General features: G+C 39.7%; 1 protein-coding gene across 4 annotated transcripts in view; it reads right to left on the reverse strand.

Annotated features, from left to right (window-relative positions):
* Positions 1–26,398, reverse strand: part of rab11fip5a (RAB11 family interacting protein 5a (class I)) — a 64,003-nt gene that overhangs the window by 5,085 nt on the left and 32,520 nt on the right. For 2 of the 4 annotated variants that reach the window (XM_066718358.1, XM_066718361.1), the window contains exons 3-5: positions 21,689–22,325; positions 11,560–15,777; positions 3,566–3,719 (exon numbers count right to left, since the gene is read on the reverse strand). In XM_066718358.1, coding sequence (XP_066574455.1) covers positions 3,566–3,719; positions 11,560–15,777; positions 21,689–22,325 — 5,009 coding nt within the window. The remainder of the gene's footprint in view (positions 1–3,565; positions 3,720–11,559; positions 15,778–21,688; positions 22,326–26,398) is intronic. The other 2 variants (XM_066718359.1, XM_066718362.1) reach the window with 2 other exon arrangements.

Genomic DNA, 26,398 nt, shown 5'->3' on the forward strand with positions numbered 1-26,398 from the left:
TTCTGAAGCAGAGAGCTAATAATAAAATATATTCATTGCACATCATGTACATTTCCACACAAGTGCAAAACGGTCAAGCACAAGGTCAAACCAGCAGACCTGCTAATTACTTAACTGTGGGAGAGTTCACAGACATGAAAATGAAATGAAACTACAGTAATTAAACATAAAAAATAAATGAAAAGACACACAACTGAAGCCAGAACTTTTTGAGTTTGTCATGCGTTACATTCAGGATGCAAGAGATTCATTTGACAAGGCAGTATAAATCAATCATTTTACACATTTCAGAACTGACTGGGCATAATCCATTTAAATAAATAAATTCAAGTCTCAAGTATGTGTATTTGTATTTGGTAAATGTAAGAAAACTACCAGCTTTTAAAGGAATTATTTTGCAGCTTTAAATTTAAAAGGTTACCTGAGCAATATTTAATAAAAATGTATGTAACTTGGGAAGTAAATTTAGCATGTCAAATTGTGTCACATTTTTGCTTTAATATCCAATAATAAATTCAATACTCTACTGTCAATCTTAGCTATGCTTTGTTTTTAGATGCTGCAGACCACAATGCCATTTAATAACACTGCTGGCACCTTAGCTTTTAACTGTAGGACCAAAAAAAAAAAAAAAAACTGAAAATGGTCACCTTATGATCTACAAAATCTAATAAAAACACAGGACAGCATTTAGCTATAGGGCCCCTAAACTGTGGAACAATCTGGTATCACATGTAAAGCAAGTCCTGTAAGCTGCGAGGTGGGGCCACCATGGATTGGACTTGTTTGTCCAGCACATCCCACAGATGCTCGATTGGATTGGATCACGTGCCCATTGTAGGTGCTTTCGGCAGTGGACAGGGGTCAGCATGGGCACCCTGACTGGTCTGCGGCTACACAGTCCCATACGCAACAAACTGCAATGCACTGTGTGTTCTGACACCTTTCTGTCAGAACCAGCATGAACTTTTTCAGCAATTTGAGCTACAGTAACTCGTGTGTTGGATTGGACCACACGGGCCAGCCTTCGCTCCCCACGTGCATCAATGAGCCTTGGCCGCCCATGACCCTGTCGCCGGTTCACCGCTTTTACTTCCTTGGACCACTTTTGATAGGTACTGACCACTGCAGACCGGGAACACCCCACAAGAGCTGCAGTTTTGGAGATGCTCTGACCCAGTCGTCTAGCCATCACAATTTGGCCCTTGTCAAAGTCGCTCAGATCCTTACGCTGCCCATTTTTCACATCAACTTTGAGCACAAAATGTTCACTTGCTGTCTAATATATCCCACCCACCTGCCATGACAGGTGCCATGATAACAAGATTATCAGTGTTATTCACTTCACCTGTCATAATGTGGTCATAATGTTATGGCTGAACTGGAGATTCACCTATTTCATCTTTCTTAGCCCTGCGTAATCACATCTTGCTGCCGATGCTTTAAGTTGTCATGTAAGCAGGCCAAAATATAAGTACAATCTATAATATAGCCTAATACAATATGCCTACCTTACTAATTTAATTTACTCTGCTCCAGCTTTCACATCAATGTCTCCAGCTGGTACTGAGTTACAACACCCTCCACAACACAACCATGACCCTGGAGTCCTGCTGACCTTTCAGATCACATCCCCCAACAGACAGGAAACACCGCATCCTGATAATGTAGGGAACAATCGTCCGAGATTCGGAGTCTACAGACTCTTCTCTGTTGGATGACTGACAAACTGTCCCTGAAAGATCTGCTTTAATAAACATAATCTTACTTCAAATCAATACCTTTTTTTTCTTTTTCACCACTAACTGCCTGAAGAGGAGGCAAATTGTAGACCTAAAGAGATTGATTTTTCTCCTGGGGAGTTATTTTTGTTTTTGTTTCGCTCTCTCCGTTGTACCTGATTTTGACTTTTATAGTCAGAATCACTGTATTGGAATGGCCTATGTCTTAAATCTGTCAACTTGATGTGAAGGGAGCTCTATCCAATAAAAAACTGATTGAAGCTGCTCTCTTTTGGTCAAAGAGGTCTTTAGACAAACCGTTTTGTTCATTTAGTTATTTCAGGAAAATGCAGGTACTGAATATGGATAGATAATCAATTTCAAATTGACATACACACATACATGCATGAACAATAAAATACATAAACTGCCAACTATGCAGTTTTATCTATAGAAGCATCTGGATAGCAATGCTTGAAAATCCTTTCCTGCAGCATCTGCTTGGTTGGAGTCTTTTCCTCCTGAGCTGTTCACCAACACGTACAAATTAGCTCCAGTGAAGGTGTCAGCACTAACCGTCTGTGAAGTGCCGATATCCAGCATTGTAAAAAAACAAAAACAAAAAAAACACCTGGATAACTGGAGCAGCATCCGAATAAATATTCAACACATTCTTTCCATGGTAGAAGTAGCACTTCATCACGTGAAGGGGCCTCAAGACAACAGCAATTGAAAATGTTTACATATTCAACTGCCCTGCTGTTGTGAGGCTATTCAAAATAAATAGGTCACCAGTCTTTAATTAATGAGCGCGAGTCTCCATTCGCTGCAGTGGCCCAATTGCCGCAGTCTCTTGCCCAAGGGTTGTTTACTCCTTATTCTAATGATTCGTACCACACCAACAACTAACTGAAAGTATACTCCGTCTCTACACTGACTTGGTCAATTCCTTGATCTTCCAGACAGTTCCATTTAAATCTGAATATTATAGGAGTTTCTTATTTGTGGCCATTTCATTTAAAACAAAAATGAAAAGAAAAATCTTAACTTCCATGAAACACCCCAGCATTCATTTCTGTTCATTGCAGACAATTCAAAGCACATTTATTAATTTGAATAGCAATATTAGCTACCTAAAAAGGTGTCATGAAAGTTGGAGCATTCCCAATGATGGGCTATGGCTCTAAGCAGGGGATAAAGTTAACTTTTTTAGCCACTAACCACTGTGTCTGGTAGAAGGAAAAAAACACAACAACTTACCAGCCACTAGGTATTTTTACCAGCCAAAGGCAAACATCACCAAAAATGCATGAGGGTGCGTAAATGTGTGGTGAACATGTTAAAACATGGCATTTATTCATGCGTTTGTTGCTCCTCTTTCCTGTTCTGTCATATTATAATTCTGAAACACTTTGATCCAGGTAATTAAAAAGTCAGTAATTATGACAATGAAAAGTAATTAAAAGTCATTATTTTTCCACATCCTTAGCCACCTTATTTCTGCTTCATTGCTCGCCATGAAATATGTCCTCCTGGACCGAAGACTGTCCAGATGCCATATATTTTCAAAAAACATGATATTGCGGTTTGCCAAATCAACTAACATACCAACACTACAACGTCAACAAATGAATCCATATGTTGAAACATACCAACCAATCCATTCAACTCAAAGTCGAGTTCCCGTACACTTGTTGGCCACCAAAGTGGATGGTAAAATTTACAGATTTACCCGCCACTGGCTAAATCTACCCGCATTTGGCGGGAGGCGGGTGTTAATTTTATTCCCTGGCTCCAAGTCACCGACTTAATAATGCTACTAAAAGACTCTGCTGATGGCCTACCTTCAGCCTCTCAGCCTCCGGATCACCATGCTTTGTGTTCCGCGCTGGGTGGATAGTGGACTTGAGCTTCTCCAGCCCACTGGAGAGGACTGACCGGTCCATTTTCTTCTCCTCCTGGGAGGCAGCAGAGCTGAGCGGCTTCACCGGATGGGGGCTGAGAGAGATAAAGGGGGAGAAAACATCTGGATAGATTGATTATGGTCCACAGAGCTAATTTAATTTCCAGGCATGACCAATCCCCTGCCCCTCACCCCTCTCCCTGTCCTCTTAGTTTTTCAACTAATTGGATTAAAAAATAAATAAATGCACATATCTAAGTAAACGGGTTAATCTTTGAACAGGACAGAAAATCACAAAACTAATATAGGCTGTTCCTTAAAATAGATCATGGAGATGTGACCGGTGACTTCAGACAATCTTTTGCAATATAGCTGTACTGAAAAATGCCACCATAAGTACAATCACATGTGGGGGCTGAAGCCTGACAGGGAAGCAAGCTCTAGAGAATTTGTAGGGGGATATTTTGCCCTCTCAGCAGCTGACGTAGCCAAGTTAATAAGTTGAGAGGAAATATCATAAATCACTGCTGCAGGATGGGCTGAAATTTCAGAGTTCACTTGACTAAATCACTCTTTCTAGATCCCTAACAAGAGGATGAAGAGGGAACATTCTGTAGAATAATTCAACAATTTTCTTTACTAGAGTTTCTCAAGCCCCATTCACACTCAAATGCCACCAAATTGCCAGCACATTGCCGGGAACGTTTGCCTGCTTTTTTCCTGTTGCCCCCATTCACACTGGGTTTGAATGCTGGAAAGTTGCCAGCAAGGATGCATTCACACAGAAAACGGAGACTGCCGGCAAGAGCGCTATGGCCCTGGGGTCGAGACACTAAAGAAGCCTGTGGATCCGGAGAGCAGACCTGGACCGGCACTATGGACGTGTCTGTACAAGTGTGATCATTTCCCGTTTAAAAGAAATGGCAGAAGCAGTAAAATACTCCAAGATGGATATTTAGGAGACATCACACTACTGTGTTATTGTATATTTTTAAATAGGCAAGACAATCACCATTCGGCAGCGCAACGCTGATTATAATATTCACAAATATAGTAGCCTATTGTTGTGCTCTGTATAACTGCATACAGTGTTTAAATTACTATTTACACTGTTGTCATACGATTATGAAAATGAAAACACTTTGCTGGTGAGATCTGCACACATCCTGCACAACGTGAACGCACTTGTGTATTATTTCGTTGTATCAGAAGTAGAAGTAGACTACATGTAGTAACTATTACAATTAATAATAATGATGGCAATAATTATCCAGGGCGACGTACAAATAAGAGCAATACAATGTGCAAAACTACAGTACAGTTCAAAGCACAATGCAATTTACAAAATCCAATTTACACACGTGTATAGGAAATATACAGCAAACAATACAATATAGTCATATGTATCTGTTATGGTTATTTGTTATTGTATTATTGTATGCATTATGCTGCCATTTCTTAAATGCATTAATCATGTAAAATGTAAATATCCAGTGTTTTATTAATACAAAAGGAACCGAGCTCACTTGATTATTGCAATATGATCGGAGTCCTGAGAAAACACGGAAGTGAATCACGAAAATGAACCCGAGTTACGAGCTGAGCGCATTTGTACACAAGGCCAGTGTGAACAGCAGCACTGACTGATACATTTTTTCCAAAGCAAACGAACCGAACCGATTTCGTTTGAAATGAACCCAGTGTGAGGGGGGTAACACGTATAGAGATAATATCTTTTGTATGATTTATTGGTACATAACTTCTGACGTGTGACAATAGTTAGCATTACATATGCCAACCTGTTGGTTCATCAATAACACGCAGAATTGATGCATATGTTATACTATATTATTTTCAACCTCCGCCATTTCTAACAACCCGGTCCGTTTTTCAAAGGTCGTGTTCTTGTAGTGTTGTGCCCCTATTCTGATTGGTTGCGTCAGTTAGCTGATGCACTGTGTCAACACACAAGGACTGGATGCTGAATTTGCTGGAAATCATTTTTCTGCTGCATTCACACAGACACGTTGACAGCAAATTGCTGGCAATGACCCATTCACACAGACCTTGCCAGCAACAAAATGCCGGCAAAATTGCCGGCAATGGTTTCAGTGTGAATGGGGTTTCAGATTTTCAAGAAGGTGCTCCACCTTTTTCCATTATGGTCCGAGAAACTAATCAACACCCAACTGTGTTAAAATGATCTTGCAGTGAAAATACACAACCGATAATACCACAGTAAAAAAAGAAGGTGAAATATCAATGTTAGAATACTTTCATAATTAAACCATAGCATTTAAGTGGAAACAAAAAATATTGTAAAATTATTAGATATGACTTTTAAACACTCTCAGATATGGTTGGAATAGAAGAGATTGTTTTGCAAATTCCCCACCCCCTCAAACAGGGAAATGAAAAGCACATCTGTATTATCTAAGACTAAAGATGATCGCGGTGATCTACCTCCCTCCATGTTGTCTTGGGTTACAGCTCCCTAATGATTGCCAGCAAAATGTTGACATGATCACCTTTGAGGACAGGCCTGTCTGAGCCCTGGGCCCCATAGCCCAGCAGGTAACACGTTTGAAGAAAAATAATTATCCTCTCAGCAAGTGTTTGCTTGCTAATTGAACTGGGCCTCACCAATCTTTGGACACCAAGGCATAAAACAAGTGCACCACAGCTGTGTCTTCTGGGAAACCCAACTTGTTTGCGAGGGGACTCCAGCAGCCCCCAAACGTAAGGCATCCACTGAGAAATCATAAAAAGCCATAGGCCCACTGAGAAATCAAGGGCTGCTCTGCAGCAGAGGAGAGGGGGAGAAGTTGTCAGTTACAGGAGGTGGGGGGAGGGGGAGATCCAGCTACAAACAGAACATGGAAAACTTGAAGACATTTACGATTAGGAGCTTGAAAATGGGTGTGGGACGGAAACTAAATATTTACGCTAATTTGATAATTCCCCTGCCAGGTGCATGGTCCAAGATCACCGGATTGCATTTAAGAGTGTCATTTAAAATGGAATGGACTTAATAAATGCATTATTCATCACCAGAACTCCATTATACAATTGAGACTGATCTGGATCAACAACAATATTTACAGCTTTAAGATACATAGGGACAGCAGAAATAAATTCTGAAAGTAAGTCTCTGTATAATACAACTGTAGTTGAATTTGAGGTCAGATTTTTTTACACGTCATTGTTTTATCCACTTTGGAACTTTTTAAATTTTAAAGAAACAATTACTTGGGAAAAAATTAATAAAAAATACATGCATCAATTCCAATGTCAAGTTAAAATTCAGACCAAACCATTTTTGGCAGTATTTCAGGTCTCAAGGGAATTTTTGATGTAAGTCACATATTACTATTCAAGCAAATCTGAACAACTCTCCAAATGGCTGCAAGAGACTTCAAGAATAGCTGTAACTCTGTGCCCCTTAGAAGACTGTTCTGGGAAAGTTTTGAATGATTTATAAACCCTGCTGACTGAAGAACTAGTAGTCTTTTTTTTGTTTGTTAGCATAGCCACAGTCAGCAGGAGAGAGGGGCCAGGAATTAACTGCATATGCGATCACCTTTTAGGACCTTTGGCTTCGAGGATCGTAGCCATTCAGATTTGCATTATATATATTATTTTCTTGCCTTGTATTTAGTGTTCTTAGGGTTATGTGCCATGTTTAAGAAGACCCTAATTTACTGCCAATTAAGCAACATATTGCTTAAAAACACTCCCAACAAATTCAGTATACAGCAACGGCTTGGTATATTTGCAAATCCCTCAATTGTGAGGAAAGTGCAAGCAAATCATTTTTGGGTCTTTGGGGTCAGTGGAAGTATATGAGCTTTAAATCACAATGTAGATTTTTCAGAACATATCATTGATATCATTATTTTGGCAGAATCATGAATACATCTTTGTACACAGGAGTAACTTAAGATTCAGTTTCACAGTGATTAAACTGAATTTTGTGTTACTAATGCCGAAGACCTCCTTCAAATCATGCCCATTCATAGATGGGAAAATTTACATCAGGGCAGTTCCTAGCTCAGCGAGCTAAACAGGAGCTTTAATGGCACTGAGTTCTATTGGGGAGGGTGGAGGGGAAGTCTTGCGATTGATTTGTATGAATCAATATGACTTCAACATCAAAGGATGTTGTTCTCTGTTGTAATTATGGTCCTTTGAACCAGTTTAATTGCAATTTTCCAACTTGAACTGGGCCGGGAAGCCAGACAGCAACAGGATTAGAATGGGCTAGGACAGGTTGTTGTTTAAAAGCCTATTTCAAAGACTCAGCAGGGATCTGAAGAAATCCCAAGCAGCGTGTTTTGCTCTTAACAGAAAGAACATACAACAAAGGCATCAGTGTACTAAGTTACGAATAGAAACCAAAGTAAAAACTTGAACTATTTTATTAACCACACCTGGCAATGCCTGCAAATCACACTTGTGAGCGACAGATCTAGCTTAATCAGATACATTACAGTCTATATGGGAGAGGGACTTCAACATTTTTTTTTTAAGAAGCATAATCCAAGATGTTACAAATCTAGTACAACAATATAATCAAAGGTGATTTAAGGTCAGATTTGTCAAGTTTAAGATTTTCCATATGCTCTATACCCACTTGAGATCATATAAAAGTTAGACTTAAAAGGGACAGACACATTGTTGGAAGTGTCACACTATTGAGGATTCATAATAAGTGTAAAACAAAACACAACATGGAAAATAAAATATAGTTGCAAATGCCCCATGTAATTACCGTGTGCTCCAAAACATCTAGATAATGGCACACTACTAATTTCCCTATTTAGCGCTCTCTCTCCTTAGCCAGAAAAGAAGACTTCTATATTTTCCGCACATTTCCTTCACATGTACCAGTGCACGCCAAGTATTGTGGAAGCTCCTTGAACTGAACACTCACATTCCAACTGGCTATAGGTCACCCTGGGTAAAACTGCTAATAAGCCAACAAAACAATGCAAATACATACATGCAGTGTCAGTGGTTATGGGTAGGAGCCCACGTTTTACACAACTTATGAAAAAAAAAAAAAAAAAACACAAATCAGTCTTTCAGCCCCAAGAGGCTGATACAGCTCCTCTTTAAGCCACTTATTGCTTATTGCCCAATCATTAACGTTCATCTCATTGTGTCAAATTATGTTCCACTAATTATGGGTAACTATCTTAAATCATTAATTTGTTAACAATAAGCTGTATTCAGTATTGTTCAGACAGATCCAGCTCGAGTACTGATCCTTTCTTTAGTGTTGGTGTGTGTGTGTATTATATAAAAATAAAAGTATATCACATACATTTAAGCTATAGATGAAAGCTAATCATTTAAAGGAGAAATAAGTTTACGTAAGGAAAATTTAAGATTTAAAATGAATGAAAGGTTTGTGTATACACTGAAGCATACAGTACATCACATTTTACCTACCCTCTCAAGTTGTTCTTCACAATGAGGAAATGCTTCTTTCAGCATCTAGAGAATTGACAAATTGTTTCCTTTTGGTGTGAGTTTTAGCTTTAATCTAAACATGATTCAAACATCAGTTTTTTTGTACAGTATATGGATTTATTCATTTTTTTTTATATGGAAACACAACTGTCCCTTTATTATGATCTATAAAGTATGATAGTAGGAAAACTAATTACTTCAGAGGTTAACAGAACTAATTAAGAGTAACACTATACATTTTAGTAATTTGCACTATTAAGTGAATAGCCCAGTGTTCCGCAATATATTTTTTCCATGGGCACGGATCTGGCCTTATCAGCGTCCAACGGGCATTCCACTCATTGACATTACAGTAAAAAGTGAAATGGCATACTTTGCAATATTGGCCTGATGTAAACATTATGTTATCGGGTTTTAATCGACGACCCAAATTGATCATACATCAGATGCACCACAACTGATTAAATTAGAAAATGGCTTAATTGATGTAGTAGCAATCCTGACACAGTCCTGCAGTCTCTCCTTTCCCAGACAATGTATACAGTTGAAGATATGTGCTTGATATGTGCAGAGGAACTGCAGACGCTAAACACCTGCATTTTTCTTGTTAACTGCAACCAAAAGTCGGTTCTTTTGCTGGACTTGAACACCTGTCTCACAGAGGTAATTCTGAAATTCTATCAGCTCGATCTCTTCTCGGTTGAAAATAATAAAAATAAGGTCCATATCCACACACCAAAATGTTTTACCTTCTAAAATTTCACATTTTACGGACATAACCGGTTAAAAAAAAAAAATAAAAAAAAAAAATACAAAACTGTCACTTTACTTATATCGTTAAGAGAGATGGGCAAGCAATAACAGAAAAGTAACGAATGTTAAATTTTACTGGAGCTAAAGAGTACTGCATATCGAGGTAGATCTACAGATTAGGATATGTGGTTTCATTCATTCCATCAGAAAATATAATTCTCACCCTTGTTTTCATTATAAAGAAGGGAAGAAAAAAAAAGCTTGATGATGACCTTGTTATGATGACCCTACTGTGAGAAAGGTCATATACAAGAATGAACAAAAGTATGAAGGCATATCACTGAAAACAGGTGAAGTGAAAGATTAATCACTTTCTGTACTAGCAGCACATACTGCAGTGTAGAGGTTCTCAATACTTGTGTTCACAGACCCACAATCATGTAGGTTTGGTACACAACTATTAGTTCAATCGTCCATTTTAAAATCTGAACAACTTTACATTGTGTTTGCATTGGTTAAACACCTTAATTAAAGCTGAAATCAATGACACAATACAGTTCTCTCTTATGATTAGGAAAACCATGTCAATTTTTAAGTAAATGATAAGGAACTGCCTAGATCAAAACTTTTTAGGGTTTGCGGATGACCGGATGTGTATACAGATCTAGACGTCTTTACTGGTTGGAAACTATAATTGGTCTCTGCCTTGTCCCCACTACCTTCACAACCCTTTATAGAGCATTGATTAACCATACTCGTCTCACTGACAAATGAGTGTTTACTCTGCTTGCACTGGTAATTGTGAAGGAAAGATGTGGACCATCACTTGATTAAGGAGAAGTGCAATGAGAATTCAAAATGTTGGACACTTGCAGTGGTTTTGGAGTATTCAATGAATACCTTCAGAAAAGTAAGGTGGGCTCAATTATGGTTTTAGGTTTAATTTACTGGCAATTAACCCTTTTAAGTCAATATTCTCTTCTCACCGCAGGTCATTTTTTGGAAAAAATATTTTAACCCTTGTCCCTGTACCTCTGGCCAATGTTTAACACAGCCTGAGTTTACATTATGTAGCTCCTCTGTGGTGTATGGTCATTACACACCAGAAGCAACTCACCTGCTGCATTATCACTCTGCAGTCAGTAGATCTCAATGTAGAAGGCTGTGCCCAGGCAGCCATGATTGTATTTTCAGAAAAACTGAAGCATCAACAAAGACCTATTCATCTGAAATGTAAACTGTCATCTTAAATTTTTTTTAATTTTTTCAAAAGCAGATATTAATATGTATGCAACATAGCAATTAAGCAATCCTAATTGCAGATAGATAACCCCCCCCCACCCACCATCAATACAATCCTATAAACGGTGTCTAATGTAGGCCCACTGATGAGCCACTTCTCATTTACAGTATATTGAAATTATTTTCATCAAGACTAGTTTAAAAATAGCCTATTGGAACTGGAGGACTTTAAAGCAGTGAATTCTCCCTCGTGAGTTACCTTGTGTGGTGATCGACCTTTTCTTCCACAGATCCCACTAAACCTTACCTACCTTTTGTAGCTACATCGATATGCTAGTTCTGATCAAGTATCAGTTGCCCTTTAGCATCTAAGGCAATAGGATGGGATGACTTAAGTGGAAGGGGGGGAGGGAGTGGGGAGGGGATGAGCCGCCACTTCTACAACTTGCGTCTATTCACTCTCACCTGCTCTTGTGACTCTGCAGGAAGTGGTCAGCTGGCTGTGTCTCCTCGGGCAAAACCGTGAACGCTGAAGCAATCGGTGGCGGAGGGCGGAAGGAGGAGGGGGCGGCTGCCTGGGTGGTCCCTGCTGCTGGCCTCACAGTCGAAGAGGACAGGATGGGGGAGGGGAAGTGGGTAAACTCGGAGTTAGTTGCAGCCACTAAGGAGGGGGTAGAAGAAGCCAGAGGGGTACTGTCATGCACAAGGAACTTTGACATCTGGGCTTCTGGAAGGCTGTTCCAGCAAGATTGAGGGTCTTTAAAGGCCAATTCCTTCCGATGGTGGGACACTGAAGAGGAGAGCTGATCAGTACCTGGGATTGTGGAAAATGGATTGTTCTTGCTGAATGCCGGAAGTGATATGGCAAATGCTAAAGGATTTTCCATGTGAACACCCTTTGTTTGAGGTTTTTGCAGATCTTCCTCCTGAGGCTTGCCAAAGTCGTCTGGCTTGAACTCTATCACGGGATCCTGGGAAACCATGTAGGAAAGATCACTGGGAGTGGGTGTGTGTGAGAGAGATGCCCGTTCCTGATCTTTGTTTTTTAGCAACTCAGAAAACATTGGCAGATTAGAAACGGTAAGCTTATTTTCCCCAGATACTTGGAGCATGTCTCCTTCATTTTGGGTTTGATTTTTAGCAGCAGTTCCTGGAGAAGGGTTATTTGACTGCAGAGTGGCTGTCAAGTTGTCAGGCTGAGCTGGTCTGTTCTGAATAGAATATGTTCTCTCATTTAAGTAGACTTCTTTGTTGTGGTTGCTGGACTCCTGGAGCTGAGCAGGCAGGTCTTTTAGTTCTTCAGCAGACCAAAACATCAAGTCAGAGGTGTTAAGTTCTTCTTTGACTCTGAAATTGCCTTGATTTTTCAGACAGCTTTTATCCCAACTGTCCCCAAGATCACCTGATAAGGGCCTTTTAAACTCAGTATGGGAAGAGTCAGGCTGCAATTGCCATGCTTCCATGCTCTGGTCACTGCTAATGATTTCAAAAGGTGAGGAAGGAGCATGAGCATCCCTCATCTTTACCTTTTCTTCAACATTTGCGTGGCCTGATCCCTCCTGAAGAAACTTGGACTTGCAAGTTCTGTAATGGTCTGAAACGGTCACCTCATTGGAGCTGTGGACAACACTCCCGGTCACCGGTATTTCAAGTTCTCCATTGTCCTTTTTCTTTAGGGTGCCTTCTACGGTCATAAGACCAGTCACTTTATTTAAGCAAGAATCCAGTACATTGTCTGTGAAATGCTCAGCGAGAAGCCTAGGAGGTTTGGGCGGTGGCTTCCTCACCTGCTCGTTTTCTGATAGGAGAGTAACTTCTTTATTTGGGGCATTTGATAGAAGGGTGGAACTGTTAGGAGTCAGAGAAATATCTATGAAAGGATTCTCAGGTTTTGGTTCAGGTCCCAAAGGTATTGCTACACTTTGTCCTTTCAAATTGAGGGCCAAATAATCTGTATTAGTGGGGAAAGCATCACCCAATATTCCCAAGGACTGACCTGTTGTGGTCTCATTATCTACAGCAGGACAAGGGGCTTCTGGAATGTTAGAGTTTTTAAAATCATTGGTAACTGCTGTGCTTTCCATATAGTAAGGTACGACTGAGTTCTCCTGCATTACATTTAAATTGCTGGGATTTTGTTCATGATCCTCTTGTAAAGCATTAGCAGGGTCCAAAGTCATTAAATCCACATCAAGCACAGGTACATTTGTGGTATCAGCCGCTGTAGTAGACTGAACGGGCAGTACAAAAGTACCTTCTGCACTAATGTTTGTAGCACAAGAGAACAGGTTGGTCTTGGAATTGGTACTCTGTTCATCCCCTTGTGGCGTGTTGCAAATGCTGGCAGATGGAGCAAAGAGGTTGGCTTTCAACTCCTCTACTAGTTTGGAATTTATGTCCACATTTAAATCTCGATCTGTAAGTTCAGGTGAACTCTCGGTATTCAAGCAGCTCTCCGAGTTGGTTTTTGATCCTTCATTTCTTCCTCCCAGTGTTGAGGCTGGAAGGTTTGTAATACTGCCATCTGATATAATTCTAGGTATACCAGTTTCTAGGGAAGTCATTTGATCTGCCTTGGCATCTACAGTTGGCAGGGTTTGGGAAAAAAAAAATGGCTTGAGAGCTTCGGCCCGAGGGATGTCTAGGCTACCTTCCGAGACAGACATGAGTGCTAGAGAATCTGGTGTATCAATGACAATTACAGCAGAGGAATCAGTCTTGGTAGGAGCACTAAATGATGCATCTATTCTAACTTTACTGGAAGAATCCACTAATTTGGCAGCAGAAGCACATGTGAAGACCTCAGTGAATGATTCCAGTGTTTTGGGCTCGTATGAGTCAAACTCATTTGTTATGACTTCAGGTGAGGAGTCAATTGCCATAAAAGGGTCACTATCTGAAAGACTGGTAACCATTTCAATTGCATTATTGTTGCATTCAAGGGCACTTGTAAAATCTACAGAAGGGGAGTCAAGTGACTTGGCTGGCTGTAGTGCTTCTGCAGAAAGCTCTGTGAAAGAACCAAGACACTTGTGTGGATTCGTAGCTGGTGTATTAAGATCAGGGGAGACATTTGAATCAGGAGCACTACTAACTGGTGTATTCTTAGCCACTCCAAGGGCTGTGTTAGGGGACTTAGTGGCAGTGATTTCAGATATTTTGGTTAAGACTTCAGAGAGTGACTGTACTGGGCCTACAACAATGGACCTTGGCACAGTTGAGGTTTCAGTGCATGAAACACCAGACCCCTGCGTGTGACTTTCAGGTTTAGTAAACTCGGTTGCAGGATGTAGAGCTTCCTTATTGTCTATGTTTTGTCTACAAAATGTAGCAGGGCTGCTTTTTTCTTTGTCCGTCACTCTACCTGTACTCCCAGTGGTTTCCTGTGTGAAGACGTGTGAACTATTTGCGTTTCTCTCGGACTCCTCAGAACCAATTTCCTCTTTAGATAATGTCTGTGTGCCGCTAGTAACTTCACTTCCTAAGGTCTCCTTGCTGCCTTCTGGGTCCAAGGTAGAGGACTCCTTTACCATTTCTTCATTTATTTCTGGATACTCCAAGGAATTGGTGACGCTCAGGACAGGGGACTGATGGTTAATATTGCCTGCTTTTGGTTTCATGACAGATTTATTCATGAATGTTACTGAACATGTGCTCACAAATTGTGGCGTCACATTCAGATCAGTGGGTGAATTGTTACAATCAGATGTTGCATCTTTATTTCCAGCTTCATCCTGTAATGCAACATAGGATTCTTTAGCAGGTGCAGAAGAAATGCCAACTTCTCCCCTTAAAGAATTCAGTGATAAACATATTTCTTTCTTTCGCTGCTCTTCCCTGTGAAAATGCTTTGAAGCAGCATCCGTTTGAGACAGCAGACTTGCTTCTTTCCTAACGGTCAGTTCCTGCGCTCGGTCTAGCCAGCTCTCTCTCCTCACCTCCTGAGCACCAGCTCCCAGAGGTTTCCGTGGAGGCACAGGTGGGGCATTTCCAGCTTGTACAAAACATGGAAGAATTTCACTTTCAATTTTCCCAATAATTGCACTTGTTGATCTTTCCTGAGGACAAGAACTCAGCCCAGGTGAAGAGGGGAGAAAGAATGAGGATTCTTGCAGTGACGTGAGTTTATCCTTTTGTGCAGGTTTAAGCCTACTGGCAGCAAAGGCATCAAAAGACTCATCCCATTCTCCCAGAGCTTCAGACATGGAGTAAGATGAGAACAGGCAGGGTGTGGCGGCAACTCTTGAGATCTCTCCACTTGAAAAAGACACTGCAGGTTCTGAGCTTTGCCTGCCAATTAAACCAATAGATTTCTCGTTGGGAAGGTCAGAGCTCTGCCATATGCCATCTTGGGTTGAAGTGGAATCACCAGGCCCAGAGGAAGGTGGGGAAGCCCAGACAGTCGAACTGGAGAGACAGGGAGCAGGTGTGGCAGGTTTTAGTGCCTGGTCAGCTAGGAGTTCCTCAAAGAAGGGGTTACACTGGATACTGGTGAAAAAGGGGTTGGAGGGAGACATGGGTGGGGTGGCCCGTGAGGAGGTGAATGGGTTAGCATGAGGCACACTGCCAAGTGAAGATGGACAAACAGAAGCAGGAGGAGGAGAGGAGAGGTGGTCAGGGGAGCGAGGTGAGAGGTGAAAGGGTGCGTCTGAGCTGGTTTCTACCTTAGGAGACACTTCCAGGCTGTGGAGGGAAGGCACAAACAGTCCTCTTGGTTAGTGTTGTGCCAAGGGAAGCCCACCAGAGAAAGAGAAAAAAAGGGGGATCGGGGGGCATCTTCCAGATTTAGAGTGTCCATGTTACAGACAAAAACTAAGAGGTAGCAGTACGACTATTTCAAAAAATGTTTTACTCTAAAACTAGTCTAAATAAGTATTTCAGGATAAATAATCAACACCAAAATGTTAAAATGTCAATACAGCCAACATTTTATTTTTGGCTGGTATGTGAACACTGAATAAGGTCCTGAGAGAATCACAGACTGCATGGAAATCAAAGTTTGCCTAACACCATGATTTTTTCTGTTTTCATCATTTTCAAAAATGTACTTCATATTTTTCTATTTCCATTAAAAAAAAAATACATAAAAGTTAATTCATACTAACACACCTTACCTACACGCTCTGCAGTCACAGTACATGAACATTGACTATAGTAGCACAGAGCAGTTATTGTGGTCAGGCATCTTTAGGACACTGCAGAGTAGAGCCATCATTCTTGTCATGTTCTTTTGAATACTAAGTGGGAATGCTGTACTCTAACAGTCAAGAAATGGATGTCTCCAAAAACCAAAAAAACGTATCTGCAATCGATCGTGCAATGCAATATCCACCAGGAGTCTTCTGTACCTCCTCCTGAATCTCCTGTTCCAGATTCAACTAAATAGAAAGTCAAAATTGCAGCCAATACAGCAACTGCAGCTACGGCAATGAAACAATAGTTTCAAAAATACACCGAAAACAAGAATTACAAAACTCCCAAAATTTTTATTTGATAGAGGAATTTGTGCAAATATTCCCCTTGAAAAGCTAGACAACCGAAAGGTTCGTGATTTTTTCAGACTGAATACAGTACCAAACTGGTGGTGCAATTCCATCATCAACCCAGTTGAGATGTGAATATTTAAAGGTTCCCGAGTGTCACATACAGGAGATTAAGGAATTGTTGAAGCAGTCTGGCTGTGTGTCTATAGTCACTGAAAAATCTATGGATAGCCAAGATCAGTGCATTACATCCGTTTGTTTTGCAAGGACTAAATCGTGATCGGACTCGGAACTGAAAGCTGTGCTCGCTGATACAGTATACCTAAAGGCTGTTAATTACAATACAGTAGTACATGCTGTTGTGAAGTGTCTGAATAAGTCTGAAGTGGACTTGCATGATATCAGTGCATTTATTTCTGACAATGCGTACTATATGTTCAAAGCATACAATCAAGTGCTTGAGGGATTACTGCCAAAGTCACAGTGTGTGTATACAAAATGAATTAGTTCCATGCAGTCTGTGAAAAATTATACTTACCCATGAAACTGACGTGATTGTAAATTGATCTGTACATTGATTTTCTCAGGGTCCTAACTAAGAGCAACAAAGTCAAGAAATTGTTCACCTTTTATTCCCCCACCCCTTCAGCTATAAATAACCCTGGAACATTAGAGGAGTATTTGCCAAGATTCCTTTTATGTAATAAAATGTACGCGTTTGTTTTAGATGAAACATGGACACTAAATCTATGGAGGTTCCCTGCTGAGTAAGGGCCCCAGGGTTCCACAGAGAAGGAAAATAAATAAAATTAAAAACAAAAAAGGAGTTTGTTTCCGGGAAATTAGCATGTGGGCCTTCGAAATCCATCCTCCTGACTGTTCCAGACTGTTCTTGTATTACACAAGCTAGAATTGTAGAGATTGGTCTCACTTTTTTTATATGCCATGAATGACCACAGTAAAACAAGCAGCAGGAGCCAATTTGAATTGCAGGACACACTGATCATCAGCACTGAACTCACCAAACTGGCCATATATGAGGAATAATCCCCTGAATGCTGTGGTAAATGAAGATCCCCGGAAACAAACCTTGCTTGTAACCACCCCGGGCATCTCTCTCCATTTTAAAGGCATTTTGATTTGATTTAACTATTTATTAGATGCTGCTGTACATTTCTGTATGTTATGATGTATGCAGATCCATAATAAAATGATACATGTACGGTTAATGAGGCCTAAAACCTGAATGACCAAAAATATGAGATGGCAACATATCAGTATTACACAGTGCACCCCCTAATTCAACAGTGTTTGCCTGCAATCTTGAATTGCTGGTTAGCACAGCACATTGTAACATATGCAGAAAAACAACATAAGATCATTGACAACACATACCACATTATACCAAAACAAACCAATACAAATCTAACTAGTAGAAAATGCAGATAGTCGGGAGCCCTGCCATATTAAAATGATCACCACCACCTCAATTTTTTTTTTCCACAGAGCAGATGAATGCCTGTATTTCCAATATCAATACTAAATGTACAAGTCCAAGAAGGCAGATACTATGCTTGGCGTTGGATTTCATACATAATACATTTTAATACGGCAGGTCTCTATATAAAGTACCATTATGTTCCAATGAAAAGAAACCAGATGTCCACAACTACACAAATGTACCTCTAAAATGACCTCAATTGAGATGCTGTAAAACAAAAAAGCAGGGCAATCAAAGTAACCTGCAAATTTAATACCACAAGCCCTTAATTTCACCTCCTCTATATAGACCAAGAGGAAAAAACCCAATACCATTATGCTTTCTCAGGCAGAATGCATCAACTTGTCTTTTATACTTTGGTAAAAAGCTCATGGTCCCAGTTGGAAAGTGTTAAAGCAGATGAGGTGGCTGCACGTCTTATGTGCGATTGCCTCAGGATAAAGAAAAACTGATCCAACTCCGGCACACCGATATCTCTGCCGTGTTCTCCTTTGGGTAGTGTCAACAGAATGTGGATTCTGCATTTTAAGATGTTCAAAACCTTCACAGATTGGAGGCATTTATCAAGTATATTAGCTTTTGTACTCAGTAAGCCTGCTTTTATTATAAACACTACAGGGAATTCAGGGTTGACAGAGCAGGCAGGATTGGTTATTAATGGCCTGCACTTAAAGCAATGCATTTATTCCAAGAGTTTCCTGTGTGTGCACCTTGTGCAACATCAATTCCAAATGGTCTCCAAAAGCAGTAGGGAGACTGATTTAATAGGGTACAGTTATGTTTTAGCAAAACAGAACCTGCAAACAGATAATGGCTAACAAAATGGCAATACACAAGTATTATGTAAATGACATCGAGGAGGAAGCAAACCCCCACTCTGTCAGCAATTTGCCTGAGAAAGCTAGGCTGTGAGCTTGAGAGCTTATTTTAAATAGATTCTATATTTGACTGAACACCCATGTGACCCCTTAACCAGATGTGTATGCATGTTATGTATAGACCTATATACATCAGCTGCTCAGCATTTCCTTTAGCAAAATGCAACACCCCTGAAGCTAACCCACAGCATGCAAATCACCATTGTGGTTTGAAATGAACAATATAAAGTGTATACCAATTGAGTCTGCATCATTGTCTACATACCTAAAAAAGGAAAGCAAGAAATAAGTATAAAACAAAAAATGTATGCAAACTATTTTAAAAGGTTAGAGTCATGTACTTATTATCTATGTAGTCAACAGTTTCTCATTCCTTGACATTTGCATAGATTATTACTCCCATGGTTAATTTTAAGTTTTTTTTTTCCCCTGTGCAGATTTTATAATAGGTCTTATATATAGGTCAAAAGATTGAAGAGTCTAATTTTACAGAAAGTAAGATCTGCTATACATACTTCTCTCACAATCTTGGCAAATAAACAAGTCACTAAAGCAATTCATAGTATAATCAAACCACAATGTATTGCTCTGCTAATTACACACGTATCTCACAAAAGCACTGGTCCAGGTTTCATTAGATGTAACGATAGCAGCTCTGCAATGAAGAATTTAGTATAAAACACATTAAAGTAAATCTAAAGGGAGTCAAGGGGCATATCTACAGTGGAAAAGATGTGTGTGTGTGTCATGGCACTTTAAATAAATATATAAATGAAGAGCTTGCACTCCTCAGATTGTGTTTTGAATTGGCCATGATTTTAGTACCAATAATGGAATTAGCTAGATTGAAAATGTATCCCATGTTTCATTGAGTTAGAAGTCATACTTGAATATACTTTATATATAAAGTATATAACTTTCCTTTTGATCAGATAAGAAATTGATGTGGCCAGTGCATGTAATGTAAATGAAGATGCATATTTCAAGGAGGATACTAGTTCAGAAATAATTTTCCAGAGTAATCTGCATATGGCAAAATAGTACGGCCATATACACAAGGAAATTGCATGCATTTGCCAAATCTAAAAAACATCTCTCAATTTCACCTATTAGTATTGTAGTAGTACTGAGAAGCTGCACTAATTTGATGACAGTAATTGGAACAAAATCATGGACTATCCAAGTCCTCGTTTCCACCGCTGGAGTGGTTGTTAGTGGAAAATGTTTTACATCCGTCACATCCCCCATTTCTGAACTTTGTGCAACCTAGCCCATTGTTAGTGGAGGAGGTCCCAGAGGCATTGTGGTATGGGATCACATTTCTTTTTAAGACAGTCAGAAAATTAAAAGTAACACACTGTCCTATTATGTGCATTTCTATTTCTAGTCAGTATATAAATTCAAGCAAATGCCTCGATTGCTAGTAATGACGCGTTTCCTTTGCAGGTGGGTTGGATGCTTCTGGTGGCAGAGAGAAAAGTGAGCCAGAAAACCTGGCAGCAGTAGGCAGCTGCAGCCAGCAGTGGAAACAGGGTATGATTTAAAAAAAAAAAAAAGAGGGGGGGGAAGACTGTGTAGCGAAGTCAAGGGTCTTGCTGTACATGGATGCCAATTCATTTTTCATTTTTACAGGGAAAAAGCACCAAGAGAAGTCAATGAAAAACTTGCTTCTGAAATGTACAATTTAACACAACCAGTGACTTCAGTTTCCTGGTTAGTACTTTACCACTTATCACATTGTGTAAACTGCCTTTGATTGACTTTGAAATTAATCCAATAGTAAAAAAAAAAATCTAAATGCCAAACACTATTGCTAAGCATCTAGATCACCAGTCTATCAAACCCATCTCCTACTTTTGTCTTAAAACCAACACTTTGCCTCCTAGGTGGTATCTTAACAGTATACAGTCAGAAGAAAATAAATTAAAGAGACTGTTACCTTTTTAATACTGAGTGCACTGTGAATTTCAACCAAGACCAGAGTCAAACACTAGTTATCTGCAGACTCTACATGAGTTTGATTAACATGACATTTCAACTACTTCTACGGGCTGTATTTTATTATTTTTTTTAATCCTAATTTCTGCACCATTAGTAGGTCTTGTATTATGCAGCATCCTTTCAATGATTTTATTCTGCAAAATTATAGCTCACTTACTTGTCCTTCTCCACAGCTATATGAATGCTGGAAGACGCTATTGAGTTCTGGGCTCTACCCAAATGCAGGATAAACATTTTGATAGGATTTGAATTAAAATTGTATTTATTATTATGAATGCATCAAAATTTGGCTTCAGATATACCCATCTATGATACCACTGATAAAAGAAACCCACTAAAAATGAGTTTTCCCATACACAAGGGGAAGCATGAATGCATTTACATGGAACTAAGGTTTGGGAGTGATGCAAGTTTTTCCTTACCAGCCCATGAGAAATGGAGTTAGATCACCCTTCCTTTATTTTCATTTTGGATGGTTTTAAATCAGTTTTGTTCCACCTCTATGTCTCTCCCTCCACACAAGGGAGTCTCCATCAGAACATCCCAATAGGCCTCGCAAACTCAGCTCTGGGCTGCAGATTTTACACTTTGTGTACACAACGTTGATTGCTGATAAATCCTGGGGTCTCGCCCTTCCCCGACTACACAGTCCAAAACCCAGTATTTACCGTCAAAACCCAGAGACACTACTCACTAGTCACAGTACTGGCATACCCAGCCCAAAAACTCACCTTGGTTTGTTTTGGGGATCCTTGGAGCCAAACCAAGCCTTGTGCTTCTCCTCAGAGGGCGGGTGGGCCTGGCCACTGCCTGGCTCGGCACCCTTCCCACCCTCACCTCCTTTCCCAGAAGAGTCACCCTTGCCGTGGGAGAACAAGTTCAGCCTATGCTTCTTCCCATCTGTACCCGACTCCGCAGCTGTGGAGACCATTGGCACAGTAACGTGAACCGGTTTGCTTTCGGAGTTGTGCGCCATCGTGCCTCTCCCAGGACCCTCTTGGGCTGAGATGCTCAGTTGGTCTGCAGGCTCCTTCTCCGGCTTGTCCAGGGACCAGCGGCGGGCGTCTGTCAGGGCTTTGTGGGGGTCCTCACTCTTCTTGGTGAGGTTCTGCAGAGAGCGGGAGAGTGGAGAGGACTTCTGCAGAAGTCCCAGAGTGGTGGGCAGAGGGGCCACAGGGGCCGGGGCAGTCGGCTCATTGTAAACATGACTGCCGTTGATGCAGAGCGAGGACTTGGAGAGCACACCGCTGCGGGCCTTCAGAGACTCCACCGCTCGGGGCTGGGGCTGGGTGGCTGCGATCTGGCTTGCCTCGTCACTGAATGCTCGCTTGTGGGTCGGCAGTCTAGGGGAGGGTTGGATCGTGTGAACTGAGGACATAGACAAAGAAGGATGCAAGAGCTCCATTTAGACAACAAAATTTAGAGTAAGAAGGTTCAACTGCTCATCTGCAAATCTGAATGCAAAAAAAACACACATACAGTACACCTTTATGACTACTTACGGGGGCTAGTTTGTCCAAATCACTGACCAGGGGAATGCAATTTCTGCAATGCAAAGTGACCGAAAGCTCATAAAATCTACTTGCCCTTCATAAAAATCTACTTGCCCCATTGCTGTTCCACAAAGTACACACAATCAAATAAGGTAAGAATTGTTCAAAAAAAATAACTGTAGTTGCACATAAAGTCTGCGGCACAAAGTCAAAACTGCTGCACTCATCCAGTCTCAAAAAGAAAAACAAACTTTTATAGTACAATCATTCTTGCCAGAATGTTTTGTGGCAGAGTGCTCGCTGCTACGAATACTCGTTGCACTGGTATTTGCTCTCAGCTCTTTAGATTTTTTTTCAAAATTCTGAACCCAAAGTTTAAGAGACTCAGACACTGTTAATGATTATATTTCATGCTCAATTTCTACACAACGATATGCAGTTTCTTTATAATGACTTTAAAATCAACATGGAAATTGAGTGTATTCTGATTGGCTGTAAACCAACCAGTCCTATGAAAAATGTTGACAGAATGATCAATACTTGCCTCTTTTCTTACATATTTATGTACTAATGCATGACCTAATTTGGAGACTTTAGAATGTGACCCCAGACAGCAAACTTTCACAAGCTTTAGAATAATCCTAAAATAACACTGCAACCTATCTAATGTGATACATAGGCTCGCAGGATGTCACAGATTGTCAAAATCCAGATAACATTTTAACTGCTTTTCCATCAGATTTTATATTCAAACTATAACTTGATGACAATGTACGAATACTACAAGGCACGAGGCACTTATGAATGACGTGATGGGGTGGAGACCATACACTTACATGATTGGTGGAGATGAATGGATTGTAACATTATTCCAGAATGATTTTCTGCTACATGGATACATAATAATATTAATTAAAAAAAGAAAAAAGAGATACAGGGTCATGACCCACAATTTGGGAACCTTACTCATCAGACTAAAATTTGTTGCGCTGAATGCAAATCTTGTTGCCCCCTGCCATTGGGCTTCAGGAAGTGCACACCTTTTGCTTAGGGCTAATTCACCTAGCTAACTTGCAAATAACTAATCATTGTTCACTTGCTAACTTTCTCCTCTCTCCCTAGTTTAGGTTTGATTTATTTCACACCAGGAAAATATTTATCCAAAGTTGAATTTCTTTTAAAGTGGATTCAAGTTTGGGTGTGCATTAATTTATTCCTTAGCAGACATCCTTGTCCAGGGCGACTGTGTAGTTCAGCTGCAGCTTTCTATTGGTTTCACACAGTTCTCTTGCAGTTTACTTGAATGGAAGTTCTGCCTAAACAAATTTTAGAATATTTTACATACGGTGATTCCTCTACCTTTTTTATGCGATGCATTTATTGTAGAACTACAGAAGAAACAGAACATACTGAGAGATGATTAAATATTTCAGCTAAGACATTTTGGAAGTACTGCACTGTCAGTTTGTAGGGCTTTAACAAAGTGACCTGTCACTTCCACAGTTTGGGTCAATGTGTGGAGTTGTCAGTTTCCAAGTGAACCAGAATGTGCGCGCTTTCCCATAGCAAAACAAAACTGACGAGCAATGTCAGCATTTTCTGCTAAGAAATAAATAACAACAACATACCGAGTGTGCAAACCAAGTGCACACTTTTCTAGAGGTCTCTGTGCAACTTGTTTGATCCGCATCCTTGTGCAATTTCTTACTATCAGAGGTTTCACACATAGCTCCACCAAAGTCAAAGGTGTGAAAGGCCCCTAAGACCGTGAAACTATTGATTTGGTTAGAAAACAATGAAATACAGACACTAATGCAATAAGGTTAAAATGACAGACCTATTTGTTCAGGATAAAGAGTAATCATTAGAGAAGCGTAAAAGGCCCAATGAAAAATTAAAATCAAAAAAATAAAATATGCAAACACGAGAAACAAAAGATACTCAAAAGTTGTCCATGTGGCCCCTGACACAAAGGAAAACACTTTTCTGTTGATCTGATTCCTAAAAGATTTTAAATCTACAAAAGCTCATTTCATAAAGTTCTTAATGTTTTTCTTGTCATGAATAATGACAATTCTAAACTATTCACAAGATCATTTTCTTTAAGATCTTTTCAGTATATCCCTCCTGCTCCTCTGCTAGTTAATTCTTGACTGTACATTTTTGTCTATATTCTAAGAACACCAAGACACTGAACAGGAATAACGTGTCATGCAAAAAAAAAAAAAAAAATTGACGACCCGTATCCAAAGTGTTCTGCATCCTCAGGAGTTAAGAACTACACAGCATCGCAGTCAAAAGAATCCAGAGGAAAGCAGTGAAAAGACTACATTGTTAAGAAGTTTAAACAAATCAAATATTGACTTTAAACATGAATGGTTATTTTCTCCTAAACTTTTAATTGTCAAGAAGCTAAAATTGTAATTCACCTAAGTTTATTGCAATCCAATAACATGTATTGGACACAAATTCAATGAGAAGAAAGATTAATGTAGGCATTGATTTCCACCTCTCCATGTCTCATTATTCTTAAGAATATAATTTTACATGGTATCATGCATTTTCAATTTCACGCTAAGGTTATCAGAATTAATAAAATAATGGTAATGGCACTTCTAATAATTATATAGATAGATATAGATGACCATCATATCGATCCACTGCTGAATGAAGGCCTCCCCAAGATGTTGCTACCACTTGCTTCGATCTGCAGCTTCTCTTCTCCATTTCACACCTGCAAAGTGTATCATTTCATCTTCCCATCTTTCACGTGGTCATCTTCTAGGTATTTTCTCATCTCTTGGTATCCATTCAATAGCTTCCTTTGTCCATCTTTGATCTGCTCTTCTCGCAATGTGTTCAGCCCATTGCCATTATAACATTCACTTTAAATTATGTCACAAATTTTTGATTGTTCTCAGAACAATTAATTTTTCAATTACAATTGGATACATCTTTCCCTGCTCCTTTGCGTTATGCTCATTTTCTGTAACATTTTGAATCTAGTGACCAGCTTTCACAGCCATAAGTGAGCACTAGTTGTATGCATTAATCAAATGCGTCTCTACAGACACATGGGTAGATTTGGTTTCTTCCAAATGCATCCCACCTTATTTTCACACTTTTGATTTCTTCTTTAATATGTTCATCTGTACTGATTTGTCATCCAAGGTAATGTTTGACTTAAAGTATTCAATCTACTTAAATCTGCTTCACATTTAACACAACTGTTAACCATGACTGACTTTTTACATCAGGTTCATTTTAAGTGCAGTTTTCTTGTGAACATCTGAGAATTCTTGAAATTGTTTTTGTATAAACAATGAGTCCTCAGCAAAATGTAAGCTGCTCAAATAAGCTCAGTTTAATTGCATCCCATTTGCATCCCACTCTAAAGTCTTGAACACCTGCCCTGAACAGTTTTGGAGCGACTGCATCTCCTTGAAGTACTCCTTTGCAGGTCTTGATGATTAGTGTCTTGGTAGAGACACTCCGATTCTATAAGAATCTCCACCGTGATTCCATAATCTACAGGCGTTTTTCCATTTTTCATCTTTATGGCATAAGCTACTTCTGGGATCACATCTGGTAGTCTACTTGTGTTTTTTAAAAGTGGTCATCATCATAGGGTTTTGTAAATTTCTTCCACTTCTGAATCTCAATTTGCCATCATTTTTCCAGGAGATTATTTGATTCTCTCCGATTTGCAGGAGTTTAGCATTTTTAAATGTTCTCATTATTTTTCAGTCATTTCTTTAATTTGGTTAAACTTTCTTACATCTACAGTACTACATTCCCCTACAGTTTTGCACAACTTAAGTGTAATTAATTTTTCAGTTTGACTTCATTGTATTTCTCTTATCTTTCCAAGTTATTTAGTTTCTTCAGACATTATCTTCTTGTGATGCATGTACTCTCGCTTTCTATCATTAATAGTTAATGAATTCA

This window comes from Amia ocellicauda, chromosome 12 (genome assembly GCF_036373705.1).
Source record: "Amia ocellicauda isolate fAmiCal2 chromosome 12, fAmiCal2.hap1, whole genome shotgun sequence".
NCBI lineage: Eukaryota > Metazoa > Chordata > Actinopteri > Amiiformes > Amiidae > Amia > Amia ocellicauda.